Below are 20,580 nucleotides of genomic sequence, written 5' to 3'. Positions count from 1 at the left end.
TCCGGGTGGTCCCTCCACAGCCCCTGCAAAAATGCCTGGGCCTCGGGTGTCCAATGCTAGTCTGCCGACAAAAAGGACATCCACCGGCCCGCTTGCAGTTGGGCCATTAGATCCTGAGGGCTTGTGTCATTCCTGGTGGCCTCTGCAATATCTTCCAGCAACATCGTGTTGAGAACAGATGCCCTCGCAATCATGGAGACGATGCTTCCTTGTTGGCCCTTTATCTTCGTGGGCCTCAGAACCTCCCGGGCAAGCAGGTTGGGGTGAAAGGTAGTCCCTGTGGTTGTCTGGCCCGGCTCCAAACAGCAAGGTAACCCATACTCCTGCAGCTGAAGGAGCCATCATTCCAGACAAATCGGAGGCCTTGGCTCTGACCCTGACATTATTGGGACGAGCGGTTTGTGGTTGGTTTAGACTGTTATAGGGTGACCAGAGTTGTAGAGGTGAAAATGCTTGCAGCCCCAAATGAACGCAAGTTCTTCCCGCTATATCTACAAGTAGCGGCGTTCCGTGTCCAACAGGGCCTTGCTGGCATAGGCTATCAGTCGTCTTGCCATCTTGTCGTCTACTTGCAGAAGCACTGCACCAAGCCCGACAGGGCTGGCATCAACGACGATCTCTGTGGCACGGGCTGGGTTGAAGTTGGCCATGGCCGTGCCGGTGACCAAGGCTGCCTTTACCTCCAAAAGGCCTCATCTTCTGCCTGCCCCCAATGCCACTCCTGATCTCTTTTGGTGAGCACCCGTAGGGGATCTGTGATGGTCGCCAAGTTGGGTATGAATCGCTCACAAAAGGTCACCCTCCCAGGAAGCTCATCACTGCCGAGGGCGACTCTGGGGAGACGCCATCTTGATGTCATTCACTTTCTTGGCGGTCTTTATTTATTTAATTAATTGCTTTTTTATAACGCACCTCATACCGTACTTGAGTTTGGTTTCTAATCGCGGATCCCAGATTCAAACCTCTGTTGCTCTGCGTGGTCTTGCTTCCAAGATCAACACATTGCCCCTGCGCTCTCCTCCTTGATGATTCAGTGGGGGCTCCTGTGTGCATTACTACAGATCTCGTGTCCCGCAAGGTACCTTCACCTGGAGATGAAGGAAGTGGCAATTCAAGAGCCATTTGTAACAGGTTGTTGTCTGAGATGAAGCAGTCTTATAACATTCCCAAAGTGGGAGGGAGAAACCCCTTTGTCCCACTCCTAAGGTTGTACATGCAATATTATTAAGTGTACCAGCGTTAGCAGTTAGCAATTAACGGGACACTCACCATTCAATTTTTGTCCGGTAGCTTTCTCTGTCGTGGAATACAAAGCCATAGAAGTCCAACTTGGGCTGCATGATCTGGCATTTGCATTTGTTGAGCGTCAAACCGTGTGGCAAGACCCGTCAGGACCACTTCCAGTCGCGGAAGGTGGTCTTTGTGTGATTCTGAGAAGACGAGCACATTGTTACTCACATTCAGGACTCCGGAGAGCTCTCCCTGAACACCCCTGATGGTTTGCTGAAAGACCTCTGCTGCCGAGGACACTCAGAAGCGTAGTCTTTTGTACGTGTACCCAAACAGCCCGATGTGGGAAGAAAAGTAGTGATGGGCATGGAGTCCACATGCAGGTCAAGGGTTGAGAAGGCCTTGGGCCCTTGCAGATGAGCAAGAATATCGTTGTGGGTGTGCAAGCGTGGAGCTCTCTGCAGATGGCCCTGTTCGATAGACGCATGTCGACATATATTCTCACCTCATCCGGGGATTTATGCTTGGCTGCGACCTCGATGGGGGACACCCATGGCGTGGGTCTTCCACCCTTTCAATGATGTAGCTTTAGGTGCGCAAACGTTTCCAACAGACACTCTGCATCACCTGAATAAACTTGGAATACAAACTGCACCAGGCCCAGGTCCTTGGCCGTTGCACAGCTCAGCAGCTTATCTTTTTCAATGGGAGTGACATAGAGCGCTGTCTCCACCGACCCGTTGTCGTGCAGTACAGAGGTTGGGGCGATGAGCCCCCATAGGTGAAAATCCAAATCTTAGGGCGGTGCAGCACCGGCAAATGGTGACAACCTCTGTATTGATGGGCACTGGTACGTCCATCCCCAGCACAGATACCAGGCACTGTGGCTTGCGATGAGTGCTTATGTACTCCAAGCAGATTACTTAGATGAAGAATGCATCCCCAATGTCTACTGCTCTCTCCAGGCATAAGAGCGCCGGCTCTTGCTCTGCCATGAGTGCCACAACTCTCCTTTATTATGGTCTGGCAGGGTAGGTGGTGCTTTCGCAGCTTGCTGGCCAGGCCATGGTGCTCAGCACATTCTTGCAAAGTGGTGGGGCTTGCCGCCCCTGCCGCAGGTCTCTCCCATCACCGGGCAGTCTCGCTCGTGGGGGCGTCGAACCACCACAGTTGTCACACGCCCTTTGCTCACCACCATCAGCTGGTCCGCTTGGCCTTCTCGCTCCCCGTGAGGGCCGTCCCCTGGGCTTCAATGCTCCACTCGCCATCGTAGCCCGCACCATCTGGACCCAACTTGCCTTCGAGGGCTCTTCCATCTGTGCAGCACGGGACAATGACAGCTCCTGTACCGGTCCTAGGTCCAGGATAGCTGCAGTGGGATATCATGCTCCTTCAGGATCTGTCACCGTAGGGCCGTCGATGCATATTTTTGGATGATCTGGGCACGTATTTCATCAGTCTCGTTGTTGATATGGCAGGACATTAGCAGGCGTTGCAGTCGCGCATGTTACGCCGACAGTGATTCCGTCGGGTCCTGGTGTGCCTTAGCCTGAACCTCTCGTAGTCCTGATTGACCATTAGTCTAAAGTAGGCATGGAGCGCATTTTTTGCTTCCGCATATTAGTTGTCTCCTGGTTGCAGGGACTTGAATATCTGGTGTACCTCACTCCCTGCGTAGAAGAGGAGCATTGTCTTCCTCGTCTGATCATTATCCTCTCCTGACGTGGCAAAAAACATCCCCAGCCTCTCAACCCACAGGTCCCACCTGGGTCCTAACATTGCTGGCGCACCTGTGATGTCAAATTCAGGGCCACGCAAAGCCCCTCAGTGCTCCTTGCGCCTGTGTTCCTGAGCATATCCCTGCGTGTGCTGGTCCCAGGAGTAGCTTGGAGCGTGGCTGTGCTGCTGTCTTCCCAGTCAGCATCCATGATTGGTGATATTTCCAGGGGTCACGTTGCAATGGACATGTGTTCACCAGCTGTGACCCCCCCCCCACCCTCCTTGGTAGCCAAACGAGTACCCAGTGAGGGCCGCTTACTACCAGGACTGCAACCCCCAGTGGGTCCTTCCTCGCAGTGTTAGTTTGTCTCTCAGTCCCCCACCATGTGCTGGTCCCTGGTATGTTTGGGGGGCTAGGGGGCTCATGTGAGACCTTGAAGAGCTGTTGTGCAGAGCTTGAGGCTGCTGGCCCCACGTTGCAGAGGAACTTGCCAGTCCTTAATAGATGCTATTATTTTTGTCTGATCACTGTTGTTCAGCGAGCGTTGTGGGCCTCTGTTCAGCAGTGCAACTTGCCACACACTGAATCCGAGAAGTAGCACCCTGTGGTGCACACCCTGCATGCAGCCGCCACACTGTTCTGCAGCAGCAGAGCTGCCCATTGCCTCGGAGGGCCCCATCCCACCACCGACTGGCGTATTCACCGTACCCACAGAGCGCTAGGTCGGGCGGATCTGTGGGCTGGATCCCACCTTCGTCACCAGTTGTTAATGTTTATTGGAGGTATCCCAGCCTGTGCCTGTGTGGGGCCTCCCTTTATTACCAAAGCCACGTGGGTCATCCAGGCATGCCAACATTCCAAAGCCCCTGGCTTTAAAGGCTCCTCCTCTCACCAGGTTCTTCTCTGAATTCTGTTCAGCAGCACACAAATAGGGAGCCGACAGCACTCACTGACTGTCACCTCAGACAGTAACGCAGAAGTCAATATGGGAACTGAATTTCAAAATGGCTGCCCTTCTTGTTATAGCCTCTGTTCCTGCAAACCACTCACCTTAACAGGCCCAGCCACGGAGGTGCTTGGTCAATCCAGAACAAGTACCCCCCAAACAACTGCAGCCATCCACCCTAAGAGCCCACCCAGGGGAGGGACTGGGGGGCTGAAGGACTGTACACACAGCAGCCAGACTCTGTCAGTTTATTAGCTGTTGGAAGGACAGGCAGTGGGTGAGCAGTGGACCAGAAGGAGCAGCTTAGAGGTTGATGGAGGATACTAGAAACGCAAAGTGTGGAGCGCTGTTAGGATCTTAGAGGGGAGAATAAGGTGTATAAGAAATGGTTGGAGAATAGAGAGGGAAGGAGAAAGGAGTTTGGTGGAGTCAGTGGTTGTATTAAGGAGAAGGTTGGTCTACATCTTGGTAGAGGGAGAATTGATAACATTTTTGGAAAGGCAGAGGGTGCTTCACCTAAGAAAGGAAGTGGAATTTTGAAGGAAGCCAGTAGAAAACATGCATATGTGATTGGACACAGGCAGGAGGTTGGAAGAAAGTTATTGTCAAAGGTTAGTGTCATCAGGGTGGTGGTCAGAAGATTTCTGAAGAAGATGGTTAGACTGAAAGATTGAGGCTGGACACAGAGGAGAGGAGGAGGAGGTCATATTGGTAACAGGAGTCAGATTGTCGAAAGGAATTGCTGGTCAGGAAGGAGGTGGAAAGAATTGTTAGGTGAGAACTAAGGAAGAAGAGAGTATACCAAGCAGGTAGAAGAGAGGGATCCGACTAGGAGGGAGTCCCTGATGTGAACGGGAGGGTCTAGGTGATGGAGGTGCGAGTTTGTGTTGTATTGGCAAGGTGGGCAAGTGCAGGAAAAAGGATCTGTGAATAGGAAGTGAACATTGGTCGGGCCTACTAAGCAGTCTCCCACACTCTGCAACTCAGAGACTTCAAAACATGAGGCAGGCAACCCGATGCAATCCAGCTAGTGAAGCTTAGTGGAACAGCTAGAGTCTTCAACTCCCAGACAATTGAGTTGAGCAAATCCTACTCCTGTCGCTATCTTAGGGAAGGACTGAGTAGGGGTTTCAAGACCTCCCAGAACCTGCACCTAGTGACTGCAGAGTGAGAGGCAGTAAGGGGAACCCAGAGCCTTTGATTTTCTTTGAGGAAGGAACGTTGTTGTGTGACACCGCAGAGAGCTGTTTTCTTTATTAAAACAAATAAACTTTGCTAAAAAATCTTAAGTGCATCAGTCTCGTCTCTTGGTTTCTGGTCGCCATCCTGACAGAACCCAACCTCAACATGGAGTAGTATGTATGCAGAATTGTCTATTTGTGTTACTGCACTTGTGAACATTTGTTAAAACGTAACGTAATTAAGATAAATTGATCATGTTAGTGTTTTGTCTTACTGAATTGCCACAAACAGGGACACATCAGGATTATTTTGCTTCATTAAAGACTCAGTCTCATGGTAACTTCTTATTGCGTGTGATTCTGACTTGATCACAGAATGTCACAGACATGTTTTGCATTAACATTTTTGTTATTTTCTTTTGGTGCAAAGGCTCATGAAGCTTGTGGACCAATGGAAATAGACTCTGCTCTGCACATGGTCGAGACACTAAAGAATGAACTTCAAGATGCTAAGATAGCAGCTGCAGACAGCCAACTGAAACCACTGCCAGGAGAAACTGTGAGTGTAACCAATTTATCTTTGAGGTACCTGTATTCCTTCCTGTAACAAAGAAAGAGTGGAGCTTTATGTATGTGGATATATTATGTTTGGGGAGCCACTAGAATTGCCATAATGGCCTCATTCGTGTAGAACTATTGCTACATACTTAACAGACAACATGGCGAATGGAAATGTATTATATGCGAAAGGAACATATACAACTAATGAAGTATATTGACAAGTTTCTTGCCTGCTTTTAACACCCTATATCCTCTCGTTCTGTCTTTGTGCTCAGACTTTAATTACTTGCCAGTGAGATGGGTGGGACCTAGTAACACAAACCTGCAGGTGATAGTCTTTCTCTCATAGTGTTTGAGCAAGGACGGTACTCGAACCAGAGAAGAGACCAGAATTCAATCTGAAGCGTGAAGCCTAATAATATTGCCCTTAGGTTATTTTTATCCTCTGCCTCGACTACTGCCTCTCAGGATGCCAAATAGGTCTTGTTACTCCAACTATCTTCACTCATATGTGGACTTTCGTTTTTACCAATTTGATTTTTATTAAACTTATTTTCCACAGGAAATCGGTTAACAGTCAAACTAAACACCATTGCGTCTCTACCGATAGAGGGTCATTATAACATGAAGGCAGGTTCGGATAGACCCTAGGAGTCTGGGCAAATGGGACCTCACTGAGAGACAAGAACTCCCTTTCCTGTGAAGAAATCCCTAAGCCACACAGCCTAGTAGCATACAAAGGGCCTCATCACGAGTTGGGCGCTAACCCTGGCGGTATTACCACCGGGGATATTAGCCCTTCCGCCAAACCCCCCAGCGCTATTAGCGCTGGATCGCGGGTTTGGCGGAACGGTAAGTCCCCATTCCCCATTGGGCCCATTCAGGAATTTCCCATTCCCCATTGGGCCCAATGGGGAATGTTTGGCGCTATTACCGCCGGCGGTAATAGCGCTGAAAATCGGCAAAATCGCGGCTGATTTGCCCCCAGCTCAGAGCTGGGGGGAAATCCGCCATGCCTGTGATTTGGCGCACCCTTAAATGCAGCAGTAATAGCGTTACCACCGAATTTAAGGGTTAACGCCCAACTCGTGATGAGGCCCAAAGTATAATATACCTGTTTGGCTGAAGGTAATGCTGGAACCTACCAACATGAAGAAGGAAATTAGAATATCTCTTTAAGAGGTCCTGTATACATGACGAGTGGAGGAAGTTTGAGAAGCAGAGAGTATCCTATGCTGGGGAAGGTCCCTGATGTGAGTGCACCTGGAGGAGGACCACCAGAGAACAGTTGCAGAGCCTGTGATTTTGGATGAGTGACTGAATGCCAGAGTGGGACGCTGGCGACCCGGAGTATCCAACAATGGGAGAACCGCTGTACTGCAGGAAAGCAGAGTCCGCTGCAGGAGGTGGTGAGACCACGTCTACTGTGCTGGGCAGGGTACCCAACCAAACACACAGAGACCATCCGAGAAGGTAACTGGAAGTGTGAGCAGCTTCCAAGAGGTAAAGCCTGTGTACGGCATAAGGGAAGCTGAGAACAGGAGACCAACGAGCACGCAGAACGAAAGAGTCATTGGAAACACAAGCGGCTTCCCAATCATCCACTCCGCATACGGTAGAAGGATGGGCGCAGACAATGGCGCGATGAACAGAAGGAAGGAGAAACCCAGTACCGGAGAAGAGCACCCAAGCAAATGCAAGAGCCCACAATGTTCCCCAGTTTACAGACAGGTAACGGGGAGTACGGGAGAAGTGGAAGGTCGCCGGGGCAACAGAAGACGAGAAGAGGACATCGTCCCTACATTCAAGAAGAATTACTTGCCATAAACCTATGTAATTGGATCTGTAGAAAGCTGAGAAGGAGAGAATTGAATAATCCTGGATGGGAAGTCTATGAAGGTTCCAAACCAGAACCTAATAAAAAATGGAAAATACTATGTGAGCAACAAGCTGCAAACATAAGAAACCCTGACATAAAGTCTGATAACAGAGGAGGACAGACACATTTATCAAGTACCGACAGTGGCCTTAATAATAAAAATGTATTAATGTGTTACAGTTTAAAAATAAACTTTTCACATAATTCCATAAAATATATACAAAATATCGACAGTATAATAGAAGAATAATTTACATTTTCGAAATAAATAATACTCATGTTACTTACTAAAAACATGTCATAATTCCTAAAGTAAAATACAAAGGTCCTGAGGCATACATAGTACCCGTTTTACATTCAATTCCATCCTTCCCTTGTTATATTCCAGCTCAAACATAAAATAGTTCAGTCATATCAGATTGAAATATCCAATAGCCTCTCGATCACTAGCCACACATTGTACATTGCCATTAGGCACTTCAAATTGGTAGAGTTCAAATTCTGCCACCACAAAATGTCCTCCTTTATGTGGTTACATTGTGCACATACTTCTCATAATATTTTTTATAGGTAATTCTCATCTTTGGACAACAAGTCAGTAAATGTTTCCCCGACTCAATAGTTTCCTTATCCTCACATAATCTGCACCAGCGCTCAGAGGATGGTAATTTGTTTATAATTCCAGTATTTTTCCAAAACCGGAAGATGGTTAATCCTAACCAACAAAATAAATCGCCTGAGTCTAATTCCCAGGCAAAGATCTAAGTATTGTTGGGGTTTTTTGTATGTATACATAATGTATTACACAAATTGATATTTTTTTAGTTGTTCCAGGTGAGCATAATTTTTTAGCCAATCACCTAGATCTATTTTCCTTGACAAAGAGGATTTAACTGCAGGGGAGAACTCACAATATCGGTTCCGCCAACTCAAGGTGTTCAGAAAATGTTCCGTATTCATTTTTAAGGACGACTTCTTAGGTTCCATGCAGAGTTCTTGCCACAAAGATACCAAAAGTTGGTTAGGAGAAGTGCTGTCTAATTTCAAGAAAGGTTCAGCCCTTCTCCTAAGAACCATTGATTTCAGAGATTGTAACCCCAGCTCAAGTCTGATAATGGCCATAGGAATACAGGAAGGGAGGCCCAAAACATTTTTCCAAAATTTACCCGCCACTACCTGTAGCCACTTGAGATCAATCTTTTGAAGGGCTTCGAGGTCATATACCATCATAGGGGTGAGAACCTACTGGAACAGTAATCGTGCCACCCATATTCTGAACCCCCCATGGGTCAAGGTAAAATGGTAGACCAAAGCTGAAATTTGAGCAGCTCTGACTTTCCTGGCTTGGATCATAGCGAATAATCATGGATGGTCTCAAAATCAATGCCCAGGTATCTATAGTGGCGAGTATACAATATAACTAATTCTTTCACTTCAAGCCTTACACGTGCAATCTTTTTACAGGTAAAAAACATTACTTGGGTCCTTTCTAAGTTAATTATAAGGTGATTCCTCTTTGTGTATAACCAAAGAGCTTCCGATCGTCGTAGGCCACTAAATGTGTGGTCAAGGATGACCAGATCATCAGCATATGCGAGTACCGGGCATCTTTCAGCACATATTCGAGGAGGACAGTTATGAACCGCAGAAATCGCATCTGGGAGATCGTAAACAAAAAGATTGTGTAGAGAAGGTGCTGTAACACACCCCTGCTTGACACCTTGATTCTGTTCCACTGTGCAGTCATATTGCCTTGTGAATTGAGCTTCAGGCAAACCATATTATTTTCATGTAAAAGTCTTGGATAATAAAGAAGACCTAGCGGGCAATCAAGTATTTCTAATTTAGCCCATAGCAGCTCTCTACGTACATGGTCAAATGCCGCTTTAAAATCAACAAATAGGGCATACACCGGAGGGTTCCCCTTTTTCCTTGCATTCATGCGCAAGGTATCCAGAATCGCCAGGTTGTACATGGTGGAGTAGCCCTGCCTGAAACCACTCTGGAAATGATTGAGGAGCCCCCTCATGTCTATCCATCTCTGAAGTTCAGTTAATAGGAAGCTGGCAAACATTTTACCGGTAGAGTGCAGCATCGATAATAGCCTATAATTTGCTGGCTCAAGCTTATCTCCCTTCTTATATATAGGGAATAATATAGCCTTCTGCCATGAATTCGGAATTCTTCCTTCACAGTAGACTTTACCAAACAGAATCTTTAGGAGCTCTGCCCAGAACACTGGATTGTTTTTCAGTGTGACATTAGCCAAACCATTCGGCCCAGGTGCACAAGATTATTTAATTCTTATATTTTGTAACTATGTTGGACTACAGTACATGAGAAAGGAGGACAAGGGGGGGGGTCAATCATTTTAAGACAACTACCTTTCTCTCCTTCAGAAATGTTACTTTCCTGCAGGAATGTTTCCCATATCTGTGCTCCAATAGGATTAATCATAGGGGTTAACCTGCTTCCCCTATCTTCCCCCAATATTGCCCATATATTGCGGGTATTTTTAGTACATAATACTTGCACTGTATCCTGCCATTGCTTAAGTTTACTTAGATATCTTTTATGCTTAATCCAAGCTTTATGTTTATTCTTAAGTGACCTGCTCATATTATGGAAGGAGAGTAAGGTTGGGCATATCTTCTAAGCTTTACGAATTGCACTACTCAATGCTCTTTTAGCATCCCTAATTTCCATATCATAGGTATTTGTCTTCCGTTGATCAGACCAGGCTATCCCCACCTTTGAAGTAGCATGTTTTATAGAGAATGTGGATATCCAATTTTCAATATTGTCAATGGTCATCTCCTGAAAGTTGTTTGTATCTGGATGATGCATCTCTGCTATGGCCTGAGCCGCTGTTAGCAATATTTTTCTCCGACCGCATGATTTACCCTCATATTACCAAAAGATTTCGAGGCATGTTTAAGGTCATACAGGGAAACTGTCAATGAGAGTGACGCACGGTCACTCCATTTGTTCTCCATTACCATAAAATCTTTAACATAAGCAGCCAATTCAGAGGTGACAAAGGTATAATCCAGAGTGCTCTTACATTTGCCATTGCCCCAAGTTTCTTTACCAGGATTATCGCCCCTTGATCTTCCATTTATCATTTCCATATCCTAGAATTTAAAGAAACTCATCCATTGTTGACCCACCAGATATATTTTCTTATGGCACATATTATTCTCAGATCTTAAGAGAGGGTTACTTGATGGCCATTTCCCTCCCAGAATATGGCAATTAAAATCCCCCATGATAACAATAAGTTTATTTCCCTGCTTAAGGGACCAACTAATCATAACCTCATGTAGGGATTCTTGCATTATTTCATTTTGGGCCGCACTCGGAGGGGAATAAAGAGTAATTCATAGGATGTTTTCTTTATACTCAGCTGCACATATTTCAAATTCTGCAGCAAGAAGAAATTCATCCAACTTAGTCTCAATTTGACAAGATTTCACATTATGCACAATTACCACAATCAGCCCACCATAAGGTCTCCCCCGAGGTCCCTTATTAGCTGTGGATTGATATAGGGTATATCCATTCAATATAACTTGAGAGGTTAACCACATTTCTTGCAAGCAAAAACATGGGTACTTAGTGACTATAGACAATGAGCCCGCTGGGGAGAAAAGGTGGTTAAAACCCCTACAGTTCCAGGACATAATAGAGAAGTTTCATTCCTTATTTAGAACCACTGGAGGGTATCAACTAACCACTTTAAAATATTCTGAACATCCTCTATCTGAGGGGATTTCTCTTTGGGTAACATGGGTGCCATAGTCTTAGTGTTAGGCTCCATTGTCTTCTTCCTCAGGCAAGTGTAATCTTCCTTATCAGGATCTGCATCAAGTTGAACATCCACCTCCACTAAATTGTCTTTGTGTAATCTCATCAATTGTATGGTAGATTGGAATTTGCAATGAATGGCGGAGACATTGGTATTCACACAGCCGAGTGGTTCTATGAATTCGAAGTCCTCTGAACTTAACACTCGCAGTTGCGGGATAGAATAGAGTCTGGTCAAGAATTCAGTTCTTGTAAGCCAATCAGATTCACTTTTTGGTAGAGGTTTTTTATGATGCACATGTTCTTATTTCTCCCTGTCTCATCAGGGCACGCATCCATCATTGTTAAATTGACATTTTCTCTTGTAGGCAAGGTCTGACTTCTACTACACGGAGTAGAAGAGATCTTATCAGGCTCCTCTTCAAAAAACGAGTCTGAAAGAGCAATTGAATTTCCCTCAGCCACCACAGCCTCCTTGACCTTGTCAGTTATCAGCCAGCCAGTCAAGCGGCCCTCCTTGGCTAGCTTTCGCTTCCTAGCTCGTGCCACTTTTTTCTTAGCTTTTTTTGAATTCTTGCTAGGCTCAGCAGTCTCAGATATCGGCGATGCCTCAGCAACCTGTTGCTTCCCTAAACTCGCCCTTCTTGCCAGTCTCTGCTGTTTGCGGGAAAAGAATATCTCTGAGTTGCTAGAGTCATTGATTTGTTGAATAGGATTCTCCTTAGCAACTGCCAATGCCATTCCCACGGCAATGGACAGATTATTCTCCGCCTCATCCGTCAAATTGCTGTTCGCCTCACTTACAGGAGTCATGTTAATGGTATTCTCAAGGATGTGACCACACATTTTTAGTAGTATCTTGAGTGCAAATTGCATTGATGCTACTGAGGCTTGAAGCTCCTTTAAAACCACCGGCGTCGTGAAGGAGTCACTCGTTGGTTCCATCCCCGTATGGTCTGCAAGCGCCTCCAAATTAGGTGAAACAGAGAGTCTTGCCACTTCATTCTGAGGTTGCATCAACTCTGGGGACAGGGCATTTGATACATGGACATCTAGCTCCCTAGGTACCGCTGGAGTCATTTGTCTTTGCATTGAAAGACACATCTCAAGAAGGGAATTATTATCAATATCTCCCTCATTGGTATTATTCGGGGAGTTGTTGTCAAAATCAATGGTTGGTGCCACAGATTGCAGTGGCATCAACATTTCCTCTACAGGTGGATTAGGCTGGAAGAAGGAGGTAATAGCACCCATTGTTGCAGGGACAGGTTTTTAAATTTTACCTTTACTCAACTTCTTACCAACACCCACTGTCTGTACTTTCTCTTTCATTCTACGCAAATTATACCTTGCTCCAGGCGGAATAGTGCTCATTTTATAGCAAATTGCCTTTGGCGAGCACCACTATAATCTCAATCAGTTATACCAACATTACTTTGTCTACTTGTGGTGACCAAGTTGAAGGCCGAATGTTAAATTGAATAGATCTTGCTCCAAATGAAGATAGGCAAAGGATTGAAACGTGTAAGGTGCTCCCGGGGATCAAAGGACACTGTCCCACAGTCTCCCCTCCTACACCACCATCTTATTCACCACTTCTTCACATTCAAAATACTAAACCCTTTAACAAGGGAGGAATACCAGGTAAAACAAAAGTGTGAGCTATAGACAACAGCCACAGGCCCCAGGCCAATTAGAACAGTGACCAGCACACCCTGACAGTAGCCAAAAGCCCCAAAACAATTAGGGGAGTGACCAGTGAGCACCTTAGCTTGCCTGGGCCTTAGAAAATAACCTAAGTCACTTCCCAGGAGCTTTCAAACAGCACTCATTGGTCAGCGTTACCCACCATTTAGCTCCATTCAGCTCCAATGCCCCACATTACACTCACCACTTCCACTGAGTGGATGGGCTACCATCTGCTGCGTGCTATCACAATGTCCCCAGTGATGCAGTCAGGCTCGAACGTCGTAACCAGCGGCGCCGTCCCTCTTTCACCGTCCTACCGCAGACCGTGGTACTAGGATCATAGAAAAGCAAAAATCCCGCTGCCTTCTGCTTGCTGCCGGCAGTTAGAGTAAGGGACCCTGTGTACAAACACAGCTGTCGTGTCAAGCCGCACCTCACGCGTCTCACGAAACTCACGTAACTCACGAGTCTGACAGAGGCCACCTCCGATGCAAAATTCTGCCACTTTCCAATGGCCTTAAACAGAGAATCAAGAAGATGGGAAATATCGAGTGGGCAGAAACCACAACCAAGCTGAGAGAACCTGGATCAATAGACTGGACTGTGAGAGGTTTAAAACCTCCAACCAACAAGTGAGAAAGCATCACGTGCCTAAATACTTTGTTAAAGAGAATATCAAACCCAACAATGCTGTAGAGGAATTACAACAGTTAATTCAAGAAATAAAGAGAGACTGTTAATGAAGATTCTGCTTGATAAATATCCGGAAAAAAGACATTGGTATAAGAAGCAGTCGGAAAAGACTGGTATATCAGGAGAATCAAGCCAACCTGCTGGAACTGTTTAAGTTTAGTTTCTTAGTGGTAGGGTCAGTGTAGAACTAGATTTGGATGAAGGAATTTTCTTTCTTTGGGACTTCCTTACGATAGACAAGCACCTTTAGTTCCTTTATATAGGTAAGGAAGCCTGTTTAGAATAGGAAAAGCTAGGCCGTTCTCTTATCGTTTAAATAAAAGTAGTTTAGAAATGTCCTCCAAAAGTCAGACTCCTTCATTTGACCCACCACAGTTCAGAAAGACCCAGATTGCATCTTTGCAGACCTTGAGATGCCTGGGTCCCAACCTGGTTTCACCTTTCTTCCTCATGATGTCTACTCTATTGTGTCCACCTGCAACTTTATCTGACCAACAACCGAACTTGAAACTCCCCTTTACATAAACAAGCAAGAATAATACAATATTTTTTTAAATATTGACATTTTTCTTTTTTCCCGTTTCCTTCTCTGTGTCAAAAATGTCTGCCATCATTTAGCACTTCCCCAAACTCTTCCTTTTCTATCCCCAAACACTACCTTTTCTAGCCCCTGAACCCTTTGTTCTCACTTCCCAGTCTCATTTGCAATAATGTTCCTGCCTCAATAGTTATGGGGTATCCGGAAGGGAGAAGTCTTTCGGTCATTCTCAATTTCTCTACTCTTCTTCTTTGTTGCCCTGTTTGCACCCCTCCCACTGTCCTCGATGAATATCAAACAAGGCCACTGTTTGTGGTATTGGGGAAGAGCTCTGGTGTTTGAGTGTTTACAGAGGAAGAACCATTATTCTTCCATAAGCTCGCTAATGTTGTCATGGCCCATTTATGAGATCTTTTCCATGGTAAACGCACCCCATACCTTGAGTAGATACTCTGCTCTGCCGGGGAAGTGGGTGACTTCTGTAAAAACCAGAGGGTGTTTCACAACATAGTCCCCAGGGATCCTGTACTATGGTGGCCAGGGGAAGGCCATCGCTATTGGATCCCGACCCTGGGGGTGGACAATGAGGGAGGATCACCTGGGTAGGGGCTCCTCAGGGAGTGGTGGAGAAGCACCCATTGGTGAGACATGGTATCCCCACTTTTCCACAACCCATCTAACCCCTATGCCTGCTTATTTTATGGGAGACTGCAACTCCCATAATTCCTCCCCACTTTGTTTTGGCAAAGGTACTGCACCAAAGAAGATGAGGAATGAGGTCAGAAGGATTACCTCCTCTGACTTGCATTGGCCCTGTCCCTGTAATGAGGCCAGGCAGAGTCAGGCACATAGCTCTAACAATGTGCACCTGCCACTTATTAATGCACTGTGAAAAAAAAGGTCACGCGCAGTCACACTTTGAGCGAGGCTGGGTATGAGAAGGAACAGCTCTCCCGAGGCTGCTGCAGACCACGCTGAATAAGTTGAAAGGCCAATGGGCTGAACGACAGCTGACAGGATCAAGAGAAAGCCAGGTAAGATTTCCAAGCTTTCAGGAAGCCGTGAGGGTTTGAAGAACCGAGCGAGCCGAGGAAATAAACCTTCAAGTTGCCAGGAAGCAGCCTGCGACCCTCCTGGGTGAGTGGCAGAGTTGGGGAGGAGCAGAGGAGGCGTTGGTAATGGCCTTGAACTGCAGGAAAAAGATTAAAGAAATCCAATTAACACAACCAGTGAGTTATCAAGAGCAACAAACGCCAGTTGATGTAAAAAGGGAAAGTGACTGTAATTTGAAAGTTGAAGATTGCGCGTGTGCCGATAAAACGCTAATGAAGAGAACAGTTGTTGAAAAAAAAGGATACAAAGTAGCCTAGTAGGTCTGCGAGAGTAAGTCGCACATTCAAAAGTATGTGTGAAATGTTAAGGATTTTTGTTGAAAGATTACCAACAGAAAGTTGAATAAGAGGAAAGTGAAATCTGTGAACTGTGAAATATGCCAAGAGGGTAAAAGTAAAATATAAGAACTTTGAAAAAGGCCAAGAAGGCAAGTGAAAGAGAATGAGAACTACAAGTACAAAGAGGCATTGGTTCTGTAAAAGAAGATTGTAAATTGAAGGATTATTGAAAGAGCGGTTGAAGTGGCCATGCAGAGGTATATGTAAATTCCTTGTAGTTTCAAAAGTCTTCGTCAGTGAGAAGTTCTACCGTGGATAAAACGTGGGGAAGGGAACCCCACAAAGAAGTGAACCAAGACAGGCTAGAGCATGGCACAGGGAAGCCAGTGCAGAATTATGAGAAGTTGAGAACATATGAACTGAGTATTGATGGCAGGGCGAGTGAAGCCTAAGGAAGTGATTGAACTACCAGAAGTTGACAGCCTGTTGAATTGTGCCAGTAAGCCAAAGTGTGCAAGACAGATAGAACTGTGCCATCCACCAATCTTTTATTTTTGAGAGCCTCTCGAGACCCCATGGGGTTGAACCTGGTGAAGGGAGTTGGTACTGAAGCCATTCTGACATTTCTTTCTGAGCCACTATTTTCTTTTGTTGTATTCCCTTAGCACATTTGTTATTTTGAGAAGGAGGGCAAGGTTAGGTTTTCTTAGTATAGGCCTTTTTTATTTTGACCAGACTGACTTGGATGTATTTTGAAAATCTATGGAACCTGTAATCATTTGCGGACATGGGATATCTTTTATCCAGCTCCAGAGTTTACTCATGTAAATCTGAATACTCCTACGTCCTGTCCCCTTTCCTCCGTAATGTTGGGGAGTCTGTCCGATGGGGACGGTACCAGACCCTCTTTTCGCCCGCAAATACAACTTTCCCTTTTACTTTAGAGCATCTAAGGGCATGCCGGGTGTGCCCACCCACACAGACTACGTTCACATGCCTGACCCGTCAGTCCTTTTTACCACTCAACGAGACTTGTCGCATTTGCACCTGTGGCAGCGTTTTTTCCACATTGCTTACTTTCCATTATTCTTTTGATTGAATTGCTGCATGCCACCCCTCACCGGCATACCTCTGTGTATGCCAGTGATAACTGGGTTCAGTTCCTGCAACACATGGGGCAGGTAATTCCCTTCAGCGGATGCCCACGACCTCTCTCTGAAGTGTCTGGGACCCCCATGCACCACTGGGTTTCTTGTACCGCATGCAACACGTTAGGTTACCATCAGTGCTTTGTAGCTGGAGCTGTTGGAAGGAACTCTTTGGGACCTCTATCCCCAGTACATCAAGAATTTCACTGAGGCATGCCATGCCAGTGCTCTGCGTGCCCCTTAGGTAGCCCTCTTCTTTTCTAGGGACCCCGTCGGTGTGACTCCTTCCCTGGGATCTCTAGGAAGGGTCCCTTGGGTCATCCAAGTCCCGAGGCCTTCACAGCTTTTACTGACCCAAGGGCTGAGGGCTCTCCTTAGGGACTATTACCAGACCTCCATCTAAGGGGGCACACGTGGGGGCACAAGTTACCAGTGGCCTCACCAGTATCTTCTGGGTGGCCACTCAAAAGTCCCAGAGCTCCTGTAACCAGGTCTACAGCCGAGGGTCCCTCAAGACCTAGAAATTTGGGCTCCACATCGGCAGGGAAAGGCCTTCATGTCCTACCCAGTGAGAGCCATGCTGAAGGGCACAAAATGCCCGACAATCGGGACCATTCTGTGAGGACCAAATGACCAACCCCAAGAAGATGACCACAGAAAGCGGCAAGTCCACGGCCAAGGAACACTTTCACACTTCTTCCAGACCAGGGCAAAAGACAGGCGATACGGAAGGTTGGTCACCCTCTTCATCTTCCCCAAGCGAGCTGGCTGCTAGATCCACCATAAGGGGACAAGACTGGCCGATTTCCTTGACTCACATGGTCCCCCACAAGGCTTTTGTCCCATGCATACATCACAACAGGGCACAAATTATCCACCCTGCTCCTCTGCGCCATCGTCTTCATGGGACTGTCAGCCCTGTCAACCTTACTGGGTGCCAGCATTGCCTACTACACAGCTGCCAGCTCCCCCACCAGTGACTTCATCATTGATGCCCACAGTGTTGTAACCTGCTACTTGTTATCCTGAAGCCCAGGAAGATGGGTCCTTTGCCAGATTTCAGAACCTTATGACGTCTAGGTAATGTGGATTATTTTAAAGGGCTAATAAATAAATGTATGCCCCAATCTCCGGCACCTGCAGTTCTGCCAGAACTGATGGCGCCACCGCCTCCTCCACAGGGCACACACAATATACAGTGACTGCCTGTGCCAAAGGAACTTGTATCCCAGGACACCCACGACATTGACCAGGAATCTGAGAGTGATGCTGAGGAGGATGTTTTACGCTCCACCAAAGCGTTTCTTGACAGAATGCTTCATTTGCTTAGAATGCTCCAGTTGCCTTCCCCTCCTCAGGATATTGCACTTTCGCGACCTCTGGTCGATTTCTCCAGCCATTCCCATGACTCACGTGGGTCGAAGAAGAACCAGGATCTACCATTGTGCAGAACCTACAGCTTGGCCTGGCATAGGAGTATCTAACAGGTATTGCAAAGCACTGTCTTAATTTCTTCAAGGCAATGCCTTTGTGTCTGTACTTCTCTGGTGTAATAACCGCAAAGGATTATTTTGGTGCTATCAAATGTCACTGGGCCTTTCTGTCTGCAGAAGCGTCCAAGTCCCTATAATTTAGTAGTTGGGCAATTGTTATCGAATAGGAGCCCATGGAGAATTGGTAGGCCTTTTCTTTACTGGTAGGCCTTCTTTACTGGCACTCGGCCCTTTCAAAGGAGAAAAATGCAGAGACTGCATCTTCCAAATGAGTCCACCAGCCATTTTTCCCAAAACTGCTCCATTGATTCTCCCTCCACCTTCTCTGGGAAGTTCACCCTCGGGATGTTTCATCTGGAGCGCCCCTCTGCTTCATCCATCTGTCTCTCCATCTTACTGGAGGAACTTCTCAATGCTGTAACCTGCCCTTTCAGTGTGATTACTTCATCCTCCAGAGTAGAGATTCGGGATCTGTGATCATCCTTAGAGCCGCCTGCAGTAGGTAAAAATCTACTCCTATCTCACCTTTCTAACTCTCCAACAACACCCTACTGTTTTAATCTGTCCATCATCATTGTTAGTGTGGCTTCTCTGGGGTCCTCCCTGTGCTCTGCAGCCTGTGAAGTGTGATCACCAGAGCGGCAGACAACTTACCTACTGAGGAGATGAAGAGTTTCAACTCTCATGTTGGTGATGTTAAAGGAGCTACTCACCAGATCGTTTGGTTCAGCCTTGACACTGTCGACTACATGGCATGTGCATTGGTTATTGGATCTCTTCTGAATCGCCATTCCTGGATGAGGACCTCATTGTTTGCTCCCGCTGTACAGTCCAAACTCCTGAACATGCAGTTTTATGGAAACTACCTGTTAAGGACAAAGGCCAATGAATCAATGCAGAAACGTCAGGCCTCCAAAAGTCCATGGCAAAGTCCTTGGGATTGGTTGTTTAGCAGCCTTCTAATTCACTCCAGAAACATCCTTCCCCCTGTTTGGCCATATGGACAGGGGTCAGTTCCCACTGCAAGCAGCCGCTGCATCGCCTTCCACATAAGGGTCGAGTTAGAGGTGCTCAGACAGGGGGCCTCACTGCTACTGCTGTCGCCACACCTGCACCCAGTTGCAAGCAACTGTGAATTGGACTTTGTCCATTTTATTGCAGTCAAAGGGAGATTGACTCAGTTCAAGGAGTGGCCTCACACCATCGCTAATGGTTGGGCTTTTCAAGTCTTAACTCGGACTTGCAGCCTTCTGGTGCTTCTGCTCCCACCCGACCACACACACGCACCTTTCACTCCTTCCTTGCCTCTGGATCCTCCTCTGTTGAGGAGCTCTGACGGCTTCTGTGAAAGGACACCATCAAGCTGATGCCAGGTTAGGTAAGAGAGCAGGGTTGGTATTCCCTTTACTTGCTGGTTTTGAAGAAAGTCTGGAGCCTGGGTCACACCATGACTCTAAGGCTTGTTATCCTGCAAGTTCAGAATGGTTACATTGCCTGGCCCAGATCGTACAGGCCCTCAAACTGCATGAGTGGCTGGTGTTGCTGCATTTCAAGGATGCTTACTTCCATTTTCGATCCATCCCAAGCAAAGGAAATACCTTTGGTTTGTAGTTAGAAATGCCCACTACCAGGTCAGAGTCTTGCCATTGGGGTTTCCCTCTGCGTCGAGGGCCTTCAAGCAGTTGGAGGTGGTTGCAACTCATCTCTGGAGGGAAAGTATCCATGTCTTGCCCTACCTGGCTGATTGGCTCATTCAAGCCTGCACTCTAGACCTGGTTTTGGAACATCTGTACCACACATGCAGTCTGTTTCAAAGTTTAGGATTCTCCCTGAACTTCAAGTAGTCCCATGTCTCACTGTCCCAGTTCCTCTGCTTCATCGGAGAGGTCTTTGACACCCACCTTGGCAAAGGCTTTCCTTCTTAAAGATTGTGTTGTGAGCATCCTTCAGATAATGTGTGTCTTCATGCCCAGAAACTGGTCCTCGCTTCAGCCTTTCTGCGCCTTCTAGGCCTCAAGGCTTCCAGCATATTGGTGGTGCCTTAGGCCCAATTTCACGAGCGATTGCTGCAGTGATTGCTTCAGTGTCAGTGGTCTCAGTTCCAGGGCAACATAGCAGACCTTTTGCAGATAGGATCTTGTATGGAAGGCCCTGCAGGGCAACTTGATAAGAGGAGCGTTGCTTTGCAACCCTCGCCTCAACTAAATGTGGCCATTGTTGCATCCCTGAAGGTCTGTGGCACTCGCCTGCTAGATCGTACAGTGAGCAGAGTCTGGTCTCCAACAGAAACTCATGAATGTGCCA

General features: G+C 46.7%; 1 protein-coding gene across 11 annotated transcripts in view; it reads left to right on the top strand.

Moving 5' to 3' along the window:
- TLN2 (talin 2) overlaps positions 1-20,580 on the top strand; it is a 7,472,684-nt gene that overhangs the window by 2,117,614 nt on the left and 5,334,490 nt on the right. For all 11 annotated transcript variants that reach the window (XM_069624483.1, XM_069624482.1, XM_069624486.1 and 8 more), the window contains one exon: positions 5,508-5,636. In XM_069624483.1, coding sequence (XP_069480584.1) covers positions 5,508-5,636 — 129 coding nt within the window. The remainder of the gene's footprint in view (positions 1-5,507; positions 5,637-20,580) is intronic.

The sequence above is a fragment of the Ambystoma mexicanum genome, chromosome 11 (genome assembly GCF_040938575.1).
Source record: "Ambystoma mexicanum isolate Mex_15411 chromosome 11, UKY_AmexF1_1, whole genome shotgun sequence".
NCBI lineage: Eukaryota > Metazoa > Chordata > Amphibia > Caudata > Ambystomatidae > Ambystoma > Ambystoma mexicanum.
Note: the sequence above shows the minus strand (reverse complement) of the source record. Positions and strands in the feature narration are given on the sequence as shown.